This window comes from Heterodontus francisci, chromosome 26 (genome assembly GCF_036365525.1).
Source record: "Heterodontus francisci isolate sHetFra1 chromosome 26, sHetFra1.hap1, whole genome shotgun sequence".
Lineage (NCBI taxonomy): Eukaryota > Metazoa > Chordata > Chondrichthyes > Heterodontiformes > Heterodontidae > Heterodontus > Heterodontus francisci.
The window spans coordinates 72,529,791-72,554,745 of record NC_090396.1 but is presented as its reverse complement, the minus strand read 5'-3'; the positions used below and the strand labels follow the sequence as shown (position 1 = coordinate 72,554,745).

At 50.6% G+C, this 24,955-nt stretch overlaps 1 protein-coding gene across 2 annotated transcripts in view; it reads left to right on the top strand.

Annotated features, from left to right (window-relative positions):
* ca10a (carbonic anhydrase Xa) overlaps nt 1-24,955 on the top strand; it is a 640,282-nt gene that overhangs the window by 498,147 nt on the left and 117,180 nt on the right. For both annotated transcript variants that reach the window (XM_068058728.1, XM_068058727.1), the window contains exon 4: nt 2,470-2,655. In XM_068058728.1, coding sequence (XP_067914829.1) covers nt 2,470-2,655 — 186 coding nt within the window. The remainder of the gene's footprint in view (nt 1-2,469; nt 2,656-24,955) is intronic.

Below are 24,955 nucleotides of genomic sequence, written 5' to 3'. Positions count from 1 at the left end.
TCCTTCTAGTTGGTAGAGGTTGCGGGTTTGGAAGGTGCTGTCTAAGGAGCCTTGGTGCATTGCTGCATATAGATGTTCTTGTTCTTGCAGTCAGTGCACCTTAATGAAGTGTGAACTGGTGTGCAAGCACAGCACTTTTCAGCCGATTTACGTGATTTCCCAATTTAAAGGTGGTCATCTGAAATGGTGGGGATTGTATTACCAGTGGGTCAGTCTTGGGATTGCTTTTACATCTTTAAGAACAGTCATATTAATACAGAACATGTCATTACCCTGCTAAATTGGAGCCAAGTCCTTCTGAAGGCCACAAATTCGAATCACTGTTAAGTAAATCAGCAGTCAGTGGTCAAGTGTCAGCTTGGCTCGGTAATTACACCCCTGTCTTTGAGCCATGGGTTCAAGTCCTACTTCAGCAAATAATCTAGGCTGACAGTACTGAGGGAGTGCTGCAGTGTCAGAGGGTCAGCACGGAGTGAGTGCTGCAGTGTCAGAGGGTCAGTACTGAGGGAGTGCTGTAGTGTCAGAGGGTCAGCACGGAGTGAGTGCTGCAATGTCAGAGGGTCAGTACTGAGGGAGTGCTGCAATGTCAGAGGGTCAGTACTGAGGGAGTGCTGCAGTGTCAGAGGGGCAGTACTGAGGGAGTGCTGCAATGTCAGAGGGTCAGCACTGAGTGAGTGCTGCAATGTCAGAGGGGCAGCACTGAGGGAGTGCTGCAATGTCAGAGGGGCAGTACTGAGGGAGTGCTGCACTGTCAGAGGGTCAGTACTCAGTGAGTACTGTACTGTTAGAGGGTCGGTTCTGAGGGAGTGCTGCACTGTCTGAGGGGCAGTACTGAGGGAGTGCTGCAGTGACAGAGGGAAAGTACTGAGGGAGTGCTGCACTGTCAGAGGGCCAGTACTGAGGGAGTGCTGCACTGTTGGAGGGTCAGTACTGAAGGAGTGCTGCACTGTCAGAGGGGCAGTACTGAGGGAGTGCTGTTCTGTCAGAGGGTCAGTACTGAGGGAGTTCTGCACTGTCGGAGGGTCAGTACTGAGGGAGTACTGTCCTGTCAGAGGGTCAGTACTGCGTGAGTACTGCAATGTTAGAGGGGCAGTACTGAGGGAGTGTTGCAGTGTCAGAGGGGAAGTACTGAGGGAGTGCTGTTCTGTCAGAGGGTCAGTACTGAGGGAGTTCTGCACTGTCGGAGGGTCAGTACTGAGGGAGTACTGTCCTGTCAGAGGGTCAGTACTGAGGGAGTGCTGCACCCTCAGAGGGGCAGTACTGAGGGAGTGCTGCACTGTCAGAGGGTGAGTACTGAGGGAGTGCTGTAGTGTCAGAGGGAAAGTACTGAGGGAGTGCTGCACTGTCAGAGGGTCAGTACTGAGGGAGTGCTGCACTGTTGGAGAGTCAGTACTGAAGGAGTGCTGCACTGTCAGAGGGTTAGTACTGAGGGATTGCTGCACTGTCAGAGGGTCAGTACTGAGGTAGTGCTGCACTGTTGGAGGGTCAGTACTGAAGGAGTGCTGCACTGTCAGAGGGTTAGTACTGAGGGAGTGCTGCACTGTCAGAGGGTCAGTACTGAGGGAGTGCTGCACTGTTGGAGGGTCAGTACTGAGGGAGTGCTGCACTATTGGAGGGTCAGTACTGAGGGAGTGCTGCACTGTCGGAGGATCAGCACTGAGGCAGTGCTGCACTGTCAGAGGGTCAGTACTGAGGGAGTGCTGCACTGTCAGAGGGTCAGTACTGAGGGAGTGCTGCAGTGTCAGACTGTAAGTACTGAGGGAGTGCTGCACTGTCAGAGGGGCAGTACTGAGGGAGTGCTGCAGTGTCAGAGTGTAAGTACTGAGGGAGTGCTGCACTGTCAGAGGGGCAGTACTGAGGGAGTGCTGCACTGTCAGAGATGATGCCTTTCCAATGGAATGCTAAACCATATACCTGTTCAGTTGGTTGTAAGAGATCCCATGCAATTATCTTGCACACAGCAAGATCTCACAAACAGCAATGTTACATTGACCAGGTAATCTGTTTTAAATGGTGGTTGAGGGTCAAATATTGTCCAGGACGCTGAGGAAAATCCCCCCGCTTTTCTTCAAAATAGTCTCATGGGATTATTTACATCCACCTGAAAGGGCAGTCATGGCCTTGGTTTAATGTATCTTCCAAAAGTCAGGAACCTCAACAGTGCAGCACCTCCTCAGTAATGCACGGGGAGTATCAGCCTGAACATTACACTTTAACATGCTGGAGTGAGAGGATAACCCACTGAGCCACATTCCTCGGATATGCAAACATACGAATTAGGAGCAGGAGTAGACCATTCGGCCCCTCGAGCCTACTGTCCCATTCAATAAGATCATGGCTGAACTGATCACTCCACATTTCCACTTACCCCCGATAACCTTTCACCCCCTTGCTTATCAAAGGACATGAAGTGATGACTCCTGCCTCACACTCGACACACGCTGACCCTTTCTTTGTGTTTAATACCAGGTCAGTGGGACGATGTACAACACTGGGCGGCACGTCTCCCTGCGGCTTGACAAGGAGCACTTGGTCAATGTCTCTGGCGGGCCGATGACCTACAGTTACCGCTTAGAGGAGATCCGGTTACACTTTGGCAGTGAAGACGGTCATGGATCGGAGCATCTATTAAATGGACAGGCCTTTTCCGGGGAGGTGAGTGCCAGGGATGTGAAACTAGCAGTGTAAGGGAAGGTAATAAATTCTGCAAATCTCTATCACTGAGTGAAGGATCAGACAGAGTCTGCACACAGAATGAAATGCACTCAAAAGACTGGGTAGTAACTATCAACAACAATTTACATTTATATAGTGCCTTTAATGTAAGAAAACATTCCATCAAGCTTCGCAGGAGAGATTATTAAACAGAATTTTTCACCGAGCCACCTAAGGGGATATTAGGACAGGTGAACAAAATGTTACTCCAGGAGGGAGGTTTTAAGGAGCATCTCAAAGGAGGAGAGAGAGGTGGAGAGGTTTAGGGAGGGAATTCCAGAGCTTAGGACCCAGGGACCTGAAGGCACGGCCACCAATGGTAGAGTAATGGAAATCGGGGATGCTCAAGAGGCCAGAATTAGAGGAGTGCAGAGATCTCAGAGGGTTGTAGGGCTGAAGGAGATTCCAGAGATAGGGAAGGGCGAGGCCATGGCGGGATTTGAAAACAAGGATGAGAATTTTGAAATCGAGGAATTGCTGGATCGGGAATCAATGCAGGTCAGCAAACACGGTGGGTGACGGGTGAATGGGACTTGGTGTGCGTTAGGATATGAGCAGCAGAGTTTTGGATGAACTGAAGTTTATGGAAAATGGAAAGTGGGAGATGGACGAGGAGAGCATTAGAATAACAGACAAAGAGGAAAGAGACAGAGAGAGAGAGAGATTAATCAGGAGTAATCAGGGATAGTCAGCATGGCTTTGTCAGGGGGAGATCATGTCTAACTAACTTGATTGAATTTTTCAAGGCGGTGACTAGATGTGTAGATGAGGGTAAAGCAGTTGATGTAGTCTACGTGGACTTCAGTAAGGCTTTTGATAAGGTCCCACATGGGAGATTGGTTACGAAGGTAAGAGCCCATAGATCCAGGACAATTTGGCAAATTGGATCCAAAATTGACTTAGTGGCAGGAGGCAGAGGGTGATGGTCAAGGATTGTTTTTGTGATTGGATGCCTGTGACCAGTGGTGTACTGCAGGGATCAATGCTGGGATCCTTGGTGTTTGTAGTGTACATTAATGATTTAGATGTGAATATAGGAGGTATGATAAGTCAGTTCGCCGATGACACAAAAATTGGTGGTGTCGTAAATAGTGAGGAGGAAAGCCTGAGATTACAGGACGATATAGATGGGCTGGTAGGATGGGCAGAGCAGTGGCAAATGGAATTTAATCCTGAGAAATGTGAGGTGATGCATTTTGGGAGGACTAACAAGGCAAGGGAATATACAATGGATGGTAGGACCCTTGGAAGTACAGAGAGTCAGAGGGACCTTGGTGTACTTGTCCATAGATCACTGAAGGCAGCAGCACAGGTAGATAAGGTGATTAGGAAGGCATATGGGATACTTTCCTTTATTAGCCGAGGCATAGAATATAAGCACAGGGAGGTTATGATGGAGCTATATAAAATGCTAGTTCGGTCACAGCTGGAGTACTGTGTACAGTTCTGGGCACCACACTATAGGAAGGATGTGATTGCACTGGAGAGGATGCAGAGGAGATTCACCAGGATGTTGCCTGGACTGGAGCATTTCAGCTATGAAGAGAAACTGAAAAGGCTAGGGTTGTTTTCCTTGGAGCAGAGAAGGCTGAGGGGGGACATGATTGAGGTATGCAAAATTATGAGGGGCATTGATAGGTTAGATAGGAAGAAACATTTTCCCTTCGCGGAGGGGTCAATAACCAGGGGGCATAGATTTAAGGTAAGGGGCAGGAGGTTTAGAGGAGATTTGAGGAAATAAATTTCACCCAGAGGGTGGTTGGAAGAGGTGGTAGAGGCAGGAACCCTCACAACATTTAAGAAGTATTGAGATGAGCACTTGAAACGCCATAGCATACAAGGCTACGGGCCAAGTGCTGGAAAATGGGATTAGAATAGATAGGTGCTTGATGGCCAGCACAGACACGATGGGCCGAAGGGCCTGTTTCTGTGCTGTATAACTCTATGACTCTATGAGAAAAGGGACATGGAGAAAAAATACCAAAGAGAACAAAGTGTCAGAGCAACGAATGGAAAGGGGAGGAAGAAAGAAGGGTAAGCATAGACAGCTGCACCATCAGAGGCACTGTCCTTTGAATGAGGTGTTAAACCGAGGCTCTGTCTGCCCTCTCAGGTGGATGTAAAAGATCCCACGACCACTAGTTGAAGAAGAGTAAGGGAGTTCTCCTCACTGTCCTGGCCAATATTTATCCCTCAACCAAAAGCATGATCTCATTGAATGAAGGGCTAAATGGCCTTCTCCTGTTCCTAGATGATCTGGTCATTATCACATTGCTGTTTGTGGGATCTTGCTGTGTGCACACATTTCCTATATTACAACAGTGACTACATTTCAGGGTACTTCATTGGCTGTAAAACATGCTTTGGGACATGCTGTGGTGGTGAAATTTGCTATAGAAATACGAGTCATTCTTCCTTTGACCACCTCCTTTTCAGCAGGAGATGAACCTACAGAATATTATAGTCGCTGCCTCGTGACCTGGTACAGTCAGTTAGAATATCAGGGGGTGAAGACATTCCTTTTTACTAAACCAGTCGCTCATCATTTCAGTTGATGCTAATTACCTTAACACCTGCACTGTGAAACTCATTTCATGTTTAATACGCTGATTAGTCAATTAAGTGATACCAGTTAACTCAGTGCTTTCAAACAGAAAGCAATTTGCAGATTGGGAACTAATTACAAACTTGTCACAATACTTCGCTGTAAATAATGACTGGTTGTTTTCCTTCGCTTTCTCCGTGAAGTGGTATCTCATTTTAACAAACGCCAGCCGTTCACCCTGGCAAACAGCACCGGGCGAGGAGACTCAGAGATTCCACATTCTGTCGCTAAACTTGTCGGAACCTCCAGGGCCATCCGAAAAAATTTTAGAACAAGGACTGTTTTAAAGAGGAGTTTCATCGCCTTGATTTTTAAAAAAACACACACTGTGTTTTGAGCTCCCCCTTTTTGTGAGTCCTTGTTCACAGTTTCCAACTATAAGGCAAAGAACTGAGCAGACACAGGCTTTCTTTGGTTTAAAGCAGAAAGAGGAAATTTATTAAAACCTTAAACTTAAACTCTAATACGGTTCGTGCCTACGGATATACGATGCACCCACATTAGCATGCACACGTGATATAAACATGCAGATAGGAATAGAAAAGAGCAGAAGAAAAGGTAAATAGAACATTTTGAAGCAAAATCTTGTTACTGTTTCACGAGCTGGCTGTAGTCCTTGATTGAAGATATGGTCTTGTGATTCGTTGGGGCCCAGTAATGTTCTTAAAACTTTGTTCACGTGGCAAACCCGTCACTCTTTGAGTTTCATGTGTTTTCACAAGATTCAGTTCCATGGGAAGAGGTGAAGGCAGGCAGACAGACAGGAGAGGAGGTGTTCTCAAGGAGATGTTCTCAGCCCCAGGAGAAGGTCTTTTCTCCATGAGCACACGGCTTTGTCTGTGGCAATTCCTTTTTTTGGGAGTTCAAAATCTCTGCAACATCCAGTCAGTCATGTGACCAAAACTGTTCTGACCACTTCCGTGTATTGGAGGAACAGGGATTGGCTCCCTTTGTTTCCACATTGTCTGGTACTATGCAAATGTCCTTCCAGTCAGAGATTGCAATTTTTAAAGTTTTAATGTTCATGTGGCGAAATAATGTGTGTCTCAGTCTTGGCAGGTGGTGTTTGCCTGACACCCATAAAACATTCTGAGCAACTTTTAAAATATTTATCACAATAAATATTAAACAGCGAATGCCAATGTTCTTGACTATTGATTGTGTTCCTTGATATTGCTGTGGGGAAATAGCCTTTTAACAAATAATAACAATGTGTTTTATAATGAATTCCCTTTATCCCTTTATGGTGTTTGTTGCATGATTTCCACGGCACACATCAGGTTTTTAAAAGCTAATTTATTCAGACACTTGAGAGATGGTTCATTTTGGATTGTGTAAACAAAAGCTAAAAGACTGCAGTGAATCAAAATTCACTTTATGTGAAAAGGTATTCTCCCAGTTTTCACCCGTCTTCTCTCTGCACCTCACTGCTTCTTGCTGGGGTACCTTTCCACAGTGCCTGCCCCCAAATAACCATTCTTCACAGGCCACCACAATCATCCGGCGGGAGATTTTGCACCAAGCTCCCTTTAACAACACCTTCCAAACCCGCGACCTCTACCACCTAGAAGGACAAGGGCAGCAGATGCATGGGAACACCACCACCTGCAAGTTCCCCTCCAAGTCACACACCATCCTGACTTGGAACTATATCTCCGTTCCTTCACTGTCACTTGGTCAAAATCCTGGAACTCCCTTCCTAACAGCACTGTGGGTGTACCTACCTCACATGGACTGCAGCAGTTGAAGAAGGCGGCTCACCACCACCTTCTCAAGGGCAATTAGGGATGGGCAATAAATGCTGGCACAGCCAGCGGCGCCCACAATCCTTGAATGAATAACTTATAAAGAGAAAAGGACGTGAGTGCCCCTACACAAAGAGTTCCTGATCTCTGCAGTACCATTATGGAGAGCTGGTGAATGTAGATCAGGAACCCACGGCACTTACAACAACAACTTTATATAACATAGCGAAACATCCCAAGGTGCTTCACAGGAACGATTATCAAACAGAATTAAACACCGAGCCACATAACAAGATATTAGGTCAGGTGACCAAAAGCTTGGTCAAGGAGGTAGGTTTTAAGGAGTGTCTTAAAGGAGGAGAGGGAGGTGGAGAGGTTTAGGGAGGGAATTCCAGAGCTCAGAGCAGGGAACAGAGGGAGAGGAGGTGAATTAGAGAATGAGTTAATTCCAGGGCATGCTCACAAAACTAGGAATTTGACAAAGACTTGTTGATAAGGAACTGGCGCTTGACAGAATGGAAAACCCCAAAAAATGGAGGAAGAGATGAATTGAAAGTGACCTCAAATGTTGCTTGAACTCCAGCTTCAGGCAACTCAGCCACACTCAGTTAGTGCTGTCAACAGCATACACATACAGCTCATGTCTGCAGTCAATAGGAATGTTTTATTGCCCAGTGCTTTCTGTAGTGGCTGAACATTGATGTCAGGACAACCTTTAAATATCTGACATGTTAGATAAATAGATTGACATTTGCTTAATGACTGACCTCCATTCTAAAAATCAACAGGGAACCAATTAAGGAGTCAGTGAAGCATGAGTTTCAACCCTCTGTACATCCCATACTTCCTAAAGCTTTGAAGATCCACTGAACCATGACTAAGACATGAATAATTGGCGGCTAAAGCCTTTGCCTACATTTATAGTAAAATATTGTGCCATTAAAGGGTAAGTACAAACTCTGGGAATGATCCAGGCTTACAAATTTGCATATCAATGGAGCTTACTGGAGAACTGCCAGTAGTCAGTTCTTGAGAGTTCCAGTAACTCAGCCTGCTAGTCTACTTCAGTCAAGGACTGGAGAACAGTGCATCATTCTATTCACTGAGGCAAAAGTATCATGTCCCCATTATGTTTAGTTTAGTTTAGTTTAGAGATACAGCACTGAAACAGGCCCTTCGGCCCACCGAGTCTGTGCCGACCATCAACCACCCATTTATACTAATCCTACACTAGTCCCATATTCCTATCACATCCCCATCTGTCCCTATATATTTCCCTACCACCTACCTATACTAGGGGCAATTTATAATGGCCAATTAACCTATCAACCTGCAAGTCTTTGGCATGTGGGAGGAAACCGGAGGAAACCCACGCAGACACAGGGAGAACCTGCAAACTCCGCACAGGCAGTACCCAGAATCGAACCCGGGTCCCTGGAGCTGTGAGGCTGCAGTGCTAACCACTGCGCCACTGTGCCGCCCCTAATAGACAATCACAATGGAATCAACCCTCTTCCCATTCACTCCCATTATAGACAATGTCAATGGACCCAAACCCCTCCCAATCACTCCCATTATAGACAATGTCAATGGACCCAACCCCCTCCACTTCACTCCCATTATAGACAATGTCAATGGACCCAACCCTCTCCCATTCACTTCCATTATAGACAATGTCAATGGACCCAACCCCCTCCCATTCACTCCCGTTATAGACAATGTCAATGGACCCAACCCCCTCCCATTCACTCCCATTATAGACAATGTCAATGGACCCAACCCTCTCCCATTCACTTCCATTATAGACAATGTCAATGGACCCAACCCCCTCCCATTCACTCCCATTATAGACAATGTCAATGGACCCAACCCCCTCCCATTCACTCCCGTTATAGACAGTGTCAATGGACCCAACCCTCTCCCATTCGCTACCGTTATAGACAATGTCAATGGACCCAACCCCCTCCCATTCACTCCCATTATAGACAATGTCAATGGACCCAACCCCCTCCCATTCACTCCCATGATAGACAATGTCAATGGACCCAACCCCCTCCCATTCACTCCCATTATAGACAATCTCAATGGACCCAACCCCCTCCCATTCACTCCCGTTATAGACAGTGTCAATGGACCCAACCCTCTCCCATTCGCTACCGTTATAGATAGGGACAATTGAGCAAATCTATGCTATAGGTGCTATATAATTGCCAGTTGCTATTAAAAGAGTTACTCTACATAGCGTCACACTTCCAACACTGAGGGTGTGAGACACTGTCAAAGGTGAGACATGAAGCCAAGACCCTGTCGGCCTCTTCGAGTGTTGTGAATATATTTCTTTCTGATAGTATTTGTTATTTCTGATGAGATTTAGAAACTGACTGGATGATTAAATGGGATGGGGATTTACCAGTTAGTTGCTTTTTTATCCAGATTATTTACATTTTGATCTCAGTGGAAGGCATACATTTATAACTCTACACAGATTGCGTGCTCAAAATCAGTGATGATTCGAGCAAAAAACGTTGATTTTCCTTTTCCCAAATATTGCCCCTTTTTTCAAGGGCCCTGTGCTTGAATTATTAAGTATTCAAGATTATGAGAGGGTTTTTGATATTAAAATGCAACTGTTCCCACTGGCAAAGAGGTCAGTAACCAACGGACACAGATTAACATAGAAGGTAAATAAATCAGAAGCAAAATCTGGAGGATTTTTGCAGTGTGTTATGATCTGGAATGTGCTGCCTGAAAGGGCAGTGGCAGCTGATTTACTAGTAACTTTATAAAGGGTGTCAGTACTGACGGAGTGCTGCACTGTCAGAGGGTCAGGACTGAGGGAGTGCTGCACTGTCAGAGGGTCAGGACTGAGGGAGTGCTGCACTGTCAGAGGCTCAGTACTAAGGGAGTGCTGCACTGTCGGAGGGTCAGTACTGAGGGAGTGCTGCACTGTCGAAGGGTCAGTACTGAGGGAGTGCTGCACTGTCGGAGGGTCAGTACTGAGGGAGTGCTGCACTGTCGGAGGGTCAGTACTGAGGGAGTACTGCACTGTCAGAGGGTCAGTACTGAGGAAGTGCTGCACTGTCGGAGGGTCAGTACTGAGGGAGTACTGCACTGTCGGAGGGTCAGTACTGAGGGAGTACTGCACTGTCGGAGGGTCAGTACTGAGGGAGTGCTGCACTGTCGGAGGGTCAGTACTGAGGGAGTGCTGCACTGTTGGAGGATCAGTACTGATGGAGTGTTGCATTGTCAGAGGGTCAGTAATGAGGGAGTGCTGCACTGTCAGAGGGTCAGTACTGAGGGAGTACTGCACTGTCAGAGGGTCAGTAATGAGGAAGTGCTGCACTGTCGGAGGGTCAGTACTGAGGGAGTACTGCACTGTCGGAGGGTCAGTACTGAGGGAGTGCTGCACTGTCGGAGGGTCAGTACTGAGGGAGTGCTGCACTGTTGGAGGATCAGTACTGATGGAGTGTTGCATTGTCAGAGGGTCAGTAATGAGGGAGTGCTGCACTGTCAGAGGGTCAGTACTGAGGGAGTGCTGCACTATCGGACGGTCAGTACTGAGGGAGCGCTGCACTGTGGGAGGGTCAGTACTGAGGGAGCGCTGCACTGTCGCAGGGTCAGTACTGAGGGAGTACTGCACTGTCGGAGGGTCAGCACTGAGGGAGTGCTGCACTGTTGGAGGCTCAGTACTAAGGGAGTGCTGCACTGTTGGAGGGTCAGTACTAAAGAAGTGCTGCACTGTTGGAGGGTCAGTACTGAGGGAGTGCTGCACTGTTGGAGGATCAGTACTGACGGAGTGTTGCATTGTCAGAGGGTCAGTAATGAGGGAGTGCTGCACTGTCAGAGGGTCAGTACTGAGGGAGTGCTGCACTGTCAGAGGGTCAGTACTGAGGGAGTGCTGCACTGTTGGAGGGTCAGTACTGAGGGAGTGCTGCACTGTCGGAGGGTTAGCACTGAGGGAGTGCTGCACTGTTGGAGGCTCAGTACTAAAGAAGTGCTGCACTGTTGGAGGGTCAGTACTGAGGGAGTGCTGCACTGTCAGTGGGTCAGTACTGAGGGAGTGCTGCACTATTGGAGGGTCTGTACTGAGGGAGTGCTGCACTGTCAGAGGATCAGTACTGAGCGAGTGCTGCACTATCGGAGGGTCAGTACTGAGGGAGTGCTACACTATCGGAGGGTCAGTACTGAGGGAGCGCTGCACTGTCGGAGGGTCAGTACTGAGGGAGTGCTGCACTGTCAGAGGGTCAGTACTGAGTGAGTGCTGCATTATCGGAGGATCAGTACTGAGGGAGTACCGCACTGTCAGAGGGTCAGTACTGAGGTAGTGCTGCACTATTGAAGGGTCAGTACTGAGGGAGTGCTGCACTGTCGGAGGGTCAGTACTGAGGTAGTGCTGCACTATTGAAGGGTCAGTACTGAGGGGGCGCCGCACTGTCGGAGGGTCAGTACTGAGGGAGTGCTGCACTGTCGGAGGATCAGTACTGAGGCAGTGCTGCACTGTCAGAGGGTCAGTACTGAGGGAGTGCTGCACTGTCGGAGGGTCAGTACTGAGGGAGTGCTGCACTGTTGGAGGGTCAGTACTGAGGGAATGCTGCACTGGCGGAGGGTCAGGACTGAGGGAGTACTGCACTGTCAGAGGGTCAGTACTGAGGGAGTGCTGCACTATCGGAGGGTCAGTACTGAGGGAGTGCTGCACTGTCAGAGGGTCAGTACTGAGGGAGTGCTGCACTATCGGAGGGTCAGTACTGAGGGAGTGCTGCACTGTCAGAGGGTCAGTACTGAGGGAGTGCTGCACTATTGAAGGGTCAGTACTGAGGGAGTGCTGCACTGTCGGAGGGTCAGTACTGAGGGAGTGCTGCACTGTCGGAGGGTCAGTACTGAGGGAGTGCTGCACTGTCAGAGGGTCAGTACTGAGGGAGGGCTGCACTGTCGGAGGGTCAGTACTGAGGGAGTGCTGCACTGTCAGAGGGTCAGTACTGAGGGAGTGCTGCACTGTCAGAGGGTCAGTACTGAGGGAGTGCTGCACTGTCGGTTGGTCAGGACTGAGGGAGTGCTGCACTGTCAGAGGGTCAGTACTGAGGGAGTGCTGCACTGTCAGAGGGTCAGTACTGAGGGAGTGCTGCTCTGTCAGAGGGTCAGTACTGAGGGAGTGCTGCACTGTCGGTTGGTCAGGACTGAGGGAGTGCTGCACTGTCAGAGGGTCAGTACTGAGGGAGTGCTGCACTGTCAGAGGGTCAGGACTGAGGGAGTGCTGCACTGTCAGAGGGTCAGTACTGAGGGAGTGCTGCTCTGTCAGAGGGTCAGTACTGAGGGAGTGCTGCACTGTCAGAGGGTCTGTACTGAGGGAGTGCTGCACTGTGGGAGGGTCAGTACTGAGGGAGTACTGCACTGTCGGAGGGTCAGCACTGAGGGAGTGCTGCACTGTCGGAGACTCAGTACTAAGGGAGTGCTGCACTGTTGGAGGGTCAGTACTGAGGGAGTGCTGCACTGTCAGAGGGTCTGTACTGAGGGAGTGCTGCACTGTCGGAGGGTCAGTACTGAGGGAGCGCTGCACTGTGGGAGGGTCAGTACTGAGGGAGCGCTGCACTGTCGCAGGGTCAGTACTGAGGGAGTACTGCACTGTCGGAGGGTCAGCACTGAGGGAGTGCTGCACTGTCGGAGACTCAGTACTAAGGGAGTGCTGCACTGTTGGAGGGTCAGTACTGAGGGAGTGCTGCACTGTCAGAGGGTCTGTACTGAGGGAGTGCTGCACCATCGGAGGGTCAGTACTGAGCGAGTGCTGCACTGTCGGAGGGTCAGTACTGAGGGAGCGCTGCACTGTGGGAGGGTCAGTACTGAGGGAGCGCTGCACTGTCAGAGGGTCAGGACTGAGGGAGTGCTGCACTGTCAGAGGGTCAGGACTGAGGGAGTGCTGCACTGTCAGAGGCTCAGTACTAAGGGAGTGCTGCACTGTCGGAGGGTCAGTACTGAGGGAGTGCTGCACTGTCGAAGGGTCAGTACTGAGGGAGTGCTGCACTGTCGGAGGGTCAGTACTGAGGGAGTGCTGCACTGTCGGAGGGTCAGTACTGAGGGAGTACTGCACTGTCAGAGGGTCAGTACTGAGGAAGTGCTGCACTGTCGGAGGGTCAGTACTGAGGGAGTACTGCACTGTCGGAGGGTCAGTACTGAGGGAGTACTGCACTGTCGGAGGGTCAGTACTGAGGGAGTGCTGCACTGTCGGAGGGTCAGTACTGAGGGAGTGCTGCACTGTTGGAGGATCAGTACTGATGGAGTGTTGCATTGTCAGAGGGTCAGTAATGAGGGAGTGCTGCACTGTCAGAGGGTCAGTACTGAGGGAGTACTGCACTGTCAGAGGGTCAGTAATGAGGAAGTGCTGCACTGTCGGAGGGTCAGTACTGAGGGAGTACTGCACTGTCGGAGGGTCAGTACTGAGGGAGTGCTGCACTGTCGGAGGGTCAGTACTGAGGGAGTGCTGCACTGTTGGAGGATCAGTACTGATGGAGTGTTGCATTGTCAGAGGGTCAGTAATGAGGGAGTGCTGCACTGTCAGAGGGTCAGTACTGAGGGAGTGCTGCACTATCGGACGGTCAGTACTGAGGGAGCGCTGCACTGTGGGAGGGTCAGTACTGAGGGAGCGCTGCACTGTCGCAGGGTCAGTACTGAGGGAGTACTGCACTGTCGGAGGGTCAGCACTGAGGGAGTGCTGCACTGTTGGAGGCTCAGTACTAAGGGAGTGCTGCACTGTTGGAGGGTCAGTACTAAAGAAGTGCTGCACTGTTGGAGGGTCAGTACTGAGGGAGTGCTGCACTGTTGGAGGATCAGTACTGACGGAGTGTTGCATTGTCAGAGGGTCAGTAATGAGGGAGTGCTGCACTGTCAGAGGGTCAGTACTGAGGGAGTGCTGCACTGTCAGAGGGTCAGTACTGAGGGAGTGCTGCACTGTTGGAGGGTCAGTACTGAGGGAGTGCTGCACTGTCGGAGGGTTAGCACTGAGGGAGTGCTGCACTGTTGGAGGCTCAGTACTAAAGAAGTGCTGCACTGTTGGAGGGTCAGTACTGAGGGAGTGCTGCACTGTCAGTGGGTCAGTACTGAGGGAGTGCTGCACTATTGGAGGGTCTGTACTGAGGGAGTGCTGCACTGTCAGAGGATCAGTACTGAGCGAGTGCTGCACTATCGGAGGGTCAGTACTGAGGGAGTGCTACACTATCGGAGGGTCAGTACTGAGGGAGCGCTGCACTGTCGGAGGGTCAGTACTGAGGGAGTGCTGCACTGTCAGAGGGTCAGTACTGAGTGAGTGCTGCATTATCGGAGGATCAGTACTGAGGGAGTACCGCACTGTCAGAGGGTCAGTACTGAGGTAGTGCTGCACTATTGAAGGGTCAGTACTGAGGGAGTGCTGCACTGTCGGAGGGTCAGTACTGAGGTAGTGCTGCACTATTGAAGGGTCAGTACTGAGGGGGCGCCGCACTGTCGGAGGGTCAGTACTGAGGGAGTGCTGCACTGTCGGAGGATCAGTACTGAGGCAGTGCTGCACTGTCAGAGGGTCAGTACTGAGGGAGTGCTGCACTGTCGGAGGGTCAGTACTGAGGGTGTGCTGCACTGTTGGAGGGTCAGTACTGAGGGAATGCTGCACTGGCGGAGGGTCAGGACTGAGGGAGTACTGCACTGTCAGAGGGTCAGTACTGAGGGAGTGCTGCACTATCGGAGGGTCAGTACTGAGGGAGTGCTGCACTGTCAGAGGGTCAGTACTGAGGGAGTGCTGCACTATCGGAGGGTCAGTACTGAGGGAGTGCTGCACTGTCAGAGGGTCAGTACTGAGGGAGTGCTGCACTATTGAAGGGTCAGTACTGAGGGAGTGCTGCACTGTCGGAGGGTCAGTACTGAGGGAGTGCTGCACTGTCGGAGGGTCAGTACTGAGGGAGTGCTGCACTGTCAGAGGGTCAGTACTGAGGGAGGGCTGCACTGTCGGAGGGTCAGTACTGAGGGAGTGCTGCACTGTCAGAGGGTCAGTACTGAGGGAGTGCTGCACTGTCAGAGGGTCAGTACTGAGGGAGTGCTGCACTGTCGGTTGGTCAGGACTGAGGGAGTGCTGCACTGTCAGAGGGTCAGTACTGAGGGAGTGCTGCACTGTCAGAGGGTCAGTACTGAGGGAGTGCTGCTCTGTCAGAGGGTCAGTACTGAGGGAGTGCTGCACTGTCGGTTGGTCAGGACTGAGGGAGTGCTGCACTGTCAGAGGGTCAGTACTGAGGGAGTGCTGCACTGTCAGAGGGTCAGGACTGAGGGAGTGCTGCACTGTCAGAGGGTCAGTACTGAGGGAGTGCTGCTCTGTCAGAGGGTCAGTACTGAGGGAGTGCTGCACTGTCAGAGGGTCTGTACTGAGGGAGTGCTGCACTGTGGGAGGGTCAGTACTGAGGGAGTACTGCACTGTCGGAGGGTCAGCACTGAGGGAGTGCTGCACTGTCGGAGACTCAGTACTAAGGGAGTGCTGCACTGTTGGAGGGTCAGTACTGAGGGAGTGCTGCACTGTCAGAGGGTCTGTACTGAGGGAGTGCTGCACTGTCGGAGGGTCAGTACTGAGGGAGCGCTGCACTGTGGGAGGGTCAGTACTGAGGGAGCGCTGCACTGTCGCAGGGTCAGTACTGAGGGAGTACTGCACTGTCGGAGGGTCAGCACTGAGGGAGTGCTGCACTGTCGGAGACTCAGTACTAAGGGAGTGCTGCACTGTTGGAGGGTCAGTACTGAGGGAGTGCTGCACTGTCAGAGGGTCTGTACTGAGGGAGTGCTGCACCATCGGAGGGTCAGTACTGAGCGAGTGCTGCACTATCGGAGGGTCAGTACTGAGGGAGTGCTGCACTATCGGAGGGTCAGTACTGAGGGAGCGCTGCACTGTCGGAGGGTCAGTACTGAGGGAGCGCTGCACTGTCGGAGGGTCAGTACTGAGGGAATGCTGCACTATTGGAGGGTCAGTACTGAGGGAGTGCTGCACCGTCGGAGGGTCAGTACTGAGGGAGTGCTGCACTGTCAGAGGGTCAGTACTGAGCGAGTGCTGCACTATCGGAGGGTCAGTACTGAGGGAGTGCTGCACTGTCAGAGGGTCAGTACTGAGGGAGTACCGCACTGTCAGAGGGTCAGTACTGAGGGAGTACCGCACTGTCAGAGGGTCAGTACTGAGCGAGTGCTGCACTGTCGGAGGATCAGTACTGAGGCAGTGCTGCACTCTCAGAGGGTCAGTACTGAGGGAGTGCTGCACTGTCGGAGGGTCAGTACTGAGGGAGTGCTGCACTGTTGGAGGGTCAGTACTGAGGGAGTGCTGCACTGTCGGAGGGTCAGTACTGAGGGAGTGCTGCACTGTCAGAGGGTCAGTACTGAGGGAGTGCTGCACTGTCGGAGGGTCAGTACTGAGGGAGTGCTGCACTGTTGGAGGGTCAGTACTGAGGGAGTGCTGCACTGTCGGAGGGTCAGTACTGAGGGAGTGCTGCACTGTCCGAGGGGCAGTACTGAGGGAGTGCTGCACTATCGGAGGGTCAGTACTGAGGGAGTGCTGCACTGTCAGAGGGTCAGTACTGAGGGAGTGCTGCACTATTGAAGGGTCAGTACTGAGGGAGTGCTGCACTGTCGGAGGGTCAGTACTGAGGGAGTGCTGCACTGTCGGAGGGTCAGTACTGAGGGAGTGCTGCACTGTCAGAGGGTCAGTACTGAGGGAGTGCTGCACTGTCGGAGGGTCAGTACTGAGGGAATGCTGCACTGTCAGAGGGTCAGTACTGAGGGAGTGCTGCACTATTGGAGGGTCGGTACTGAGGGAGTGCTGCATTGTCGGAGGGTCAGTACTGAGGGAGTGCTGCACTGTCGGAGGGTCAGTACTGATGGAGTGCTGTACTATTGGAGGGTCAGTACTGAGGCAGTGCTGCACTGTCGGAGGATGAGTACTGAGGGAGCGCTGCACTGTCGGAGGGTCAGTACTGAGGCAGTGCTGCACTGTCGGAGACTCAGTACTAAGGGAGTGCTGCACTGTTGGAGGGTCAGTACTGAGGGAGTGCTGCACTGTCAGAGGGTCTGTACTGAGGGAGTGCTGCACCATCGGAGGGTCAGTACTGAGCGAGTGCTGCACTATCGGAGGGTCAGTACTGAGGGAGTGCTGCACTATCGGAGGGTCAGTACTAAGGGAGCGCTGCACTGTCGGAGGGTCAGTACTGAGGGAGCGATGCACTGTCGGAGGGTCAGTACTGAGGGAATGCTGCACTATTGGAGGGTCAGTACTGAGGGAGTGCTGCACCGTCGGAGGGTCAGTACTGAGGGAGTGCTGCACTGTCAGAGGGTCAGTACTGAGCGAGTGCTGCACTATCGGAGGGTCAGTACTGAGGGAGTGCTGCACTGTCAGAGGGTCAGTACTGAGGGAGTACCGCACTGTCAGAGGGTCAGTACTGAGGGAGTACCGCACTGTCAGAGGGTCAGTACTGAGCGAGTGCTGCACTGTCGGAGGATCAGTACTGAGGCAGTGCTGCACTGTCAGAGGGTCAGTACTGAGGGAGTGCTGCACTGTCGGAGGGTCAGTACTGAGGGAGTGCTGCACTGTTGGAGGGTCAGTACTGAGGGAGTGCTGCACTGTCGGAGGGTCAGTACTGAGGGAGTGCTGCACTGTCAGAGGGTCAGTACTGAGGGAGTGCTGCACTGTCGGAGGGTCAGTACTGAGGGAGTGCTGCACTGTTGGAGGGTCAGTACTGAGGGAGTGCTGCACTGTCGGAGGGTCAGTACTGAGGGAGTGCTGCACTGTCCGAGGGGCAGTACTGAGGGAGTGCTGCACTATCGGAGGGTCAGTACTGAGGGAGTGCTGCACTGTCAGAGGGTCAGTACTGAGGGAGTGCTGCACTATCGAAGGGTCAGTACTGAGGGAGTGCTGCACTGTCGGAGGGTCAGTACTGAGGGAGTGCTGCACTGTCGGAGGGTCAGTACTGAGGGAGTGCTGCACTGTCAGAGGGTCAGTACTGAGGGAGTGCTGCACTGTCGGAGGGTCAGTACTGAGGGAATGCTGCACTGTCAGAGGGTCAGTACTGAGGGAGTGCTGCACTATTGGAGGGTCGGTACTGAGGGAGTGCTGCATTGTCGGAGGGTCAGTACTGAGGGAGTGCCGCACTGTCGGAGGGTCAGTACTGAGGGAGTGCTGCACTATTGAAGGGTCAGTACTGAGGGAGTGCTGCACTGTCGGAGGGTCAGTACTGAGGGAGTGCTGCACTGTCGGAGGGTCAGTACTGAGGGAGTGCTGCACTGTCAGAGGGTCAGTACTGAGGGAGTGCTGCACTGTCGGAGGGTCAGTACTGAGGGAATGCTGCACTGTCAGAGGGTCAGTACTGAGGGAGTGCTGCACTATTGGAGGGTCGGTACTGAGGGAGTGCTGCATTGTCGGAGGGTCAGTACTGAGGGAGTGCTGCACTGTCGGAGGGTCAGTACTGAGGGAATGCTGCACTGTCAGAGGGTCAGTACTGAGGGAGTGCTGCACTATTGGAGGGTCGGTACTGAGGGAGTGCTGCATTGTCGGAGGGTCAGTACTGAGGGAGTGCTGCACTGTCGGAGGGTCAGTACTGATGGAGTGCTGTACTATTGGAGGGTCAGTACTGAGGCAGTGCTGCACTGTCGGAGGATGAGTACTGAGGGAGCGCTGCACTGTCGGAGGGTCAGTACTGAGGCAGTGCTGCACTGTCAGAGGTCCCTTATTTCAGAGCAGGTGTTTAATCAAGGCCCTGTTTGCCCTTTGAGGTGGATGTAAAAGATCCTATGGCATCTATTTGTCGAAGAGCAGGGGGAGGCCTCCCTGATGTCAAGGTCAATATTTATTCCTCAACCAGCATCACAGATTATCTAGCCATTATCTCATTGCTGTATGTGGGATCCTGCTGTGTGCATATTTGCATTTCCTACATTACAACATTACAACAGTGACTGCATTTCGTAAATGATTTTCCTTTGCTGTGACTGGTGGGATACTGGTGGGATCAGTGCTTCTCAACGATTTCGATGTGTGAACAAAGTGCAAAATTTCCAAGTTCGTGGATGACACAAAACTAAGTGGGAATGTGTGTTGTGAGGAAGATGCAAAGCGGCTTCAAGGGGATTTGGACAGACTTAGTGTGTGGGCAAGGAGGTGGCAGATGGAATATAATGTGGAAAAATGTGAGGTTATCCACTTTGGTAGGAGGAATAGATGTGCAGAGTATTTCTTAAATGGTATAAGAATGGAAAGTGTAGATGTACAAAGGGACCTGGGTGTCCTCGTCAATAAGTCACTGAAAGCTAAGATGCAGGTGCAGCAAGCAATTAAGAAGGCTAATGGTATGTTAGCCTTTATCACAAGAGGATTTGAGTACAGAAGTAGTGAAGTCTTGCTTCAATTGTATAGAACCTTGGTTAGACCGCACCTGGAGTACTGTGTGCAATTTTGGTCTCCTTACCTTAGGACGGTTATTATTGCTATAGAGGGAGTGCAATGAAGGTTCACCAGACTTGTTCCCTGTCCTGTGAAGAGAGATTGGGGAAACTGGGCCTGTATTCTCTCGAGTTTCAAAGAATGAGAGGTGATCTCATTGAAACTTATAAAAGGGATAGACAGGGTAGATGCAGGTAAGATGTTTCCCCTGGTTGGGGAGTCTAGAACCAGGAGACACAATTTCAAAATAAGAGGGAAGCCACTTTGGACAGAGATGAGGAGAAATTTCTTTACTCAGAGGGTTGTGAATCTTTGGAATTCTCTACCCCAGAGGGCTGTGGAAGCTCAGTCATTGAGTATGTTTAAAACAGAGATTGACAGATTTCTAAATGCAAATGACATAAAGGGATATGGGGATAGTGTGGGGAAAAGCATTGAAGTGGATGATCAGCCATGATTGTATTGAATGGTGCTGCAGGCCCGATGGGCTGAATGGCCTACTCCTGCTCCTATGCTGCTATGTTCCTATATTTATTGGCTGTAAAGCACTTTGGGACATCCTGAGGTCATGAAAGTTGCTATGGAAATGTCAGTCTTTGTTTCATAACGTTGGACTGGGATGAATTAGACGACTAATGAAGGGAGTGCAGGAGAGATGGAAGATATTGATTGTTGCAGAGGGATTTGGATTTGATTTACAATTGGGCAAGTAAGTGAAAGTGAGAAATGGACAGCCAGGGAAAGACCAACTTCTCCATCGAGCCTTTCCTAAACTGCACACTGGAAAAATAATTCATCTCCTCATTCTGCTATGGATGGCATTGAATTTGCATAGGGAGACCGAAAGTGACTGAGCAACATCAAACAACAATAGCTACGTGTCTTTATATAGAACCTTTAATGCAGCAAAACCTTCACAAAGCTCTTCACAGGAACATTATCAGACAAAATGTGACACCGAGTCAGATGGAATCAAAGAACAAAACAGCACCAGAGGCCATTCGGCCATCCTGTTTCTGCTTTCTCTTTGTAAGAGCTATCCAATTAATCCCACACCTCTGCTCTTTCCCCGTAGACCTGGAATTTTTATCCCTTCAAGTATTTATCCAATTCCCTTTAGAAAGTTACTATTGAATCTGCTTCCACCGCCCTTTCAGGCAGCACGTTCCAGATCACAACAACTCTCCTTTAAACATCTCCGGTTCTTTTGTCAATTACCTTAAATCTGTGTCCTCCGGTTACTGACCCTCCTGACACTGGAAACAGTTTTTCCTTGTTTTCACTACTAAAGCCCTTCATGATTTTGAACACCTCTATTAAATCTCCTCTTAATCTTGTGTGGGATCACTTTAAGAGGCTGCAAATGAAGGTCACCAGAGGAAGTGATGTCGCATCACACATGACCAGAGAGTTGTAGAACCATAGAAAGGTTATGGCACAGAAAGAGGCCATTCAGCCCATCGTGTCGGCGCTGGCTGAAAAACAAACTAGCCGCCCAATCTAATCCCACCTTCCAGCACCTGGTCCGTAGCCTTGCAGGTTCAGGTGCAGGTCCAGGTACCTTTTAAATGAGTTGAGGGTTTCTGCCTCCACTACCGATTTGGGCAGCGCATTCTAGACACACACCACCCTCTGGGTGAAAAGGTTTTTCCTCATGTCCCCTCTAATCTTCTACCAATCACCTTAAATCTGTGCCCCTCAGTAATTGACCTCTCCGTTAAGGGAAACAGATCCTTCCTGTCTACTCTATCTAGGCCCCTTATAATTTTGTACACCCTAATTAAGTCACCCCGCAGCCTCCTCTGTCTTAAGGAAAACAACCCTAGCCTATCCAATCTTTCCTCATAGCTGCAACTTTCAAGCCCTGGCAACATTCTTGTAAATCTCCTCTGTACTCTCTCCAGAGCAATTATGTCCTTTCTGTAATGTGGTGACCAGAACTGTACGCAATACTCCAGCGGTTGTCTAACCAGTGTTTTATACAGTTCCAGCATTACATCCCTGCTTTTGTATTCTATACCTCGTCCAATAAAGGAAAGCATTCCATATGCCTTCTTCACCACTTTATCTACCTGTCCTGCTGCCTTCAGGGACCTGTGGACATGCACTCCAAGGTCTCTCACCTCCTCTACTCCTCTCAATATCCTCCCGTTTACTGTGTATTCCCTTGCTTTGTTTGCTCTCCCCAAATGCATTTCCTCACACTTCTCCAGATTGAATTCCATCTGTGAGTGTACCTGACAGAGTGAGATGTGTGTATATATCTGTTCTAGTTTAAGTTATAATAAAAGGCTTCATTTGCTGACAACACAACCACTAGGTGGCGCAGTACTGGCACATGTGCAAATGCAGCCTCTTCCACTGAAATGTCAGTGTCTGCGACGTTCAGGCAGCTGCCAGGATTAAAGACGGAGCCACTCAATTCATCACAAAAAACAAATTCAACCCAAATATCTCCTCAATGGCTGCCATCGTCGGCTGCATCCCACCCCCAACAATCCCCCGCTCCCTCCTGCCATTGCGTATCTCATTGCCACTCCCTCCTGCACCCATCTTCTCACCACTGGCTCCCTTAGCCACTCACTCCGGCCTCGCTGCTCCTCCCAGCCTCCGGTTGCTTGCTCCCCGCTGCCCCCCTACATTTGATCGTACTGCAACACGCCGCCTGAAGAAGCAAGGCGAGCTGCAAGGGGTGACCAGGCAACGTAGGAGCGAATGGCTGAGAGGATGGAAGCAGCGCAGACTGGAGCTAGTGGCTGGAGGGGGGAAGTGAGGAGTGGGGAACAATCGGCTGAGGGTAAAGGGGGCGGGAGCAGTGCCGAGGACTGGAGCGAATGGCTGAGAGGGGGGAGAGCAGCTAATGGGGTGGTGGGAGCAAGTAGCTGGGGGTGGGGGGGGAAGCGGGCGGAGGGAGTGAGTGGCTGAGGGGGGAAGCAGGTGGAGGGAGAGAGTGGCTGTGGGGGGGAAGCGGGCGGAGGGAGCGAGTGGCTGGGGGGGAGGCGCGGTTGGAGGGAGTGAGTGGCTGAGGGGGAAGCGGGCAGAAGGAGGGACTGGCTGAAGGGGAAGCAGGCGGGGGGAGCGAGTGGCTGAGGGGGGAAGCGGGCAGAGGGAGCGAGTGGCTGGGGGGGGAAGCGGGCAGAGGGAGTGAGTGGCTGAGGGGGGGAAGCGGGCAGAGGGAGCGAGTGGCTGGGGGGGGAAGCGGGCAGAGGGAGCGAGTGGCTGGGGGGGGAAGCGGGCAGAGGGAGCGAGTGGCTGGGGGGGGAAGCGGGCAGAGGGAGCGAGTGGCTGGGGGGGAAGCGGGCAGAGGGAGCAAGTGGCTGTGGGAAAGCAGTGGCATGGTGGGGATCGAGTGGGTTGAAGCAGTGATTGAAGCAGGGATGGTGAGAGGGAGCGCTCTGGTGAATGGAGACGGCTATTGAGGGGGGAGGACGTCATTGCGTGGTGATGTCATTGCGTGGTGATGTCATTGCGTGGTGATGTTGTTGCGTGATGGCATCATTGCACGGTGACTTCGTTGCGTGGTGATGTTATTGCGTGGTGACGTCATTGCGTGGTGATGTCGTTGTGTGATGGCATCATTACGTGGTGATGTTGTTGCGTGGTGATGTCATTGTGCGGTGATGTCATTGCATGGTGATGTCATTGCGTGGTGACATCATGCGCGCATTCATACTGGCAAGCTGGCAAATGTTCACACATATTGATGACGTCTGCGATCGCTCCATGCATGCCCTGTGTTGTCAGGAGTCACATTGATTATAAAAACTTCCATATTCTTTGAATATTACTTGGAGTACTGTGAATCTGACACTCGCTCATACACCAAAGCAACAAGTAATATTACAAACCTCTCTGATATAAAGAGAACAACCTCAGCTTCTCCAGTGTCTCCACATCCCTGGAACCATTCTGGTAAATCTCCTCTACACCCTCTCCAAGAACTTGACATCCTTCCTAAAGTGTGGAGTCCAGAATTGGACACAATCTCCAACTGAGGCTTAGCCAGTGATTTTTAAAGGTTTACCATTAACCTTCCTGCTTTTGGACTCTAGTTCTCTATTTTTATAGCCCCGGATACCATCTGCTTTTTTAACAACCTTCTCAACTGGCCCTGCCACCTTCAGCGATTCATGTATGTACACCCCCAGGTCCCTCTGCTCCTGCAGCCGCTTTAGAATTGTACCCTTTATTTCATATTGCCTCTCCTCATTCATCTGACCAAACTGAATCACTTCACACTTCTCTGCATTAAACTTCATCAGCCACGTGTCCGCCCATTCCACCAGGCTGTCTATGTGAAGTCCATTGCTATCCGTCTCATTGTTTGCTATATTTCTGAGTTCCATATCACCTGTAAACCCAAGTCCAGGTGATTAATCTATATGAAAAAGAGCAGTAGCCTAATGCCAAACCCTGGGGATGGGCACTGTATACTCCCTTTCAGTCTGATAAAACAACCGTTCACCCCCAATTTTGTATCCGTGCAGGCATTGTCTCTTTAATCCCATGGGCTTTAATTTTGATCACAAGTCTTTTATGTGGTAGAAATACCTGAAGGACAAATTAAATCCACCATGACCAGGGATCAAACCTGCAGAAATAAACCCCATTGGATTTTGAGTGCAATCCCTGAAGTACTTGGCGTTGCAGCTGATATTAGGAGATATGAGAGCAGGCGACCAAAAGCCCAGTTAAAGACATAGGTTTTAAGAAGCATCTTAAAGGAGATAGAGGCGGAGAGTTTTAAGGAGGGAATTCCAGAGCTTAGGGCCCAGGCAGCTGAAGACACGACCGCCAATGGTGAAGCGATTAAAATCGGGGATGTTCAAGAGTCCAGAATTGGAGGAGCGCCGAGATCTCGGAGGGTTGTGGAGCTAGAGGGGGTTACAGAGAGAGGGAGGGGCGAGGCCGTGGAGGGATCTGAAAACATGGATGAGAATTTTTAAATCAGGGCTTGCTGGACCGGGAGCCAGTGTCGGTCAGTGAGCACTGGGGTGATACGGGAATGGGACATCAGGGTCTAGACAATATAGTAAGGCAATCTTTTAAAAATGCATCGAACATAACTGGAAAAATGGAGTACAAATCTAAAAGGGTTTACAACACAATGGCTTGTTCAAACCTTGAATACTTCATCCGGTTTCAGACAGCAAGTCCAAAAAGGACATGAACAAGGACATATATGGGTTGGAGAAATTGGAAAGGAGCATCAAGTATAAAACTGATGAACAATGAAGAAAGATTAGAGAAATGTACACACAATAATCTGGAGAATGGTTAAGGATAATTCCGTTGATACATATACACTATTAAATTACATAAGAGCAGGAGGAGGCCCTTCAGCCCCTCGAGACTGATCCACCATTTAGTTAGATCATGGCTCATTTGTATCTCTACTCCATTTATCACAGCTGCTCCGTATCCTTTACCCAAGAAAATCAACCCGTCCCACACTTGACCTTTTCAATTAAC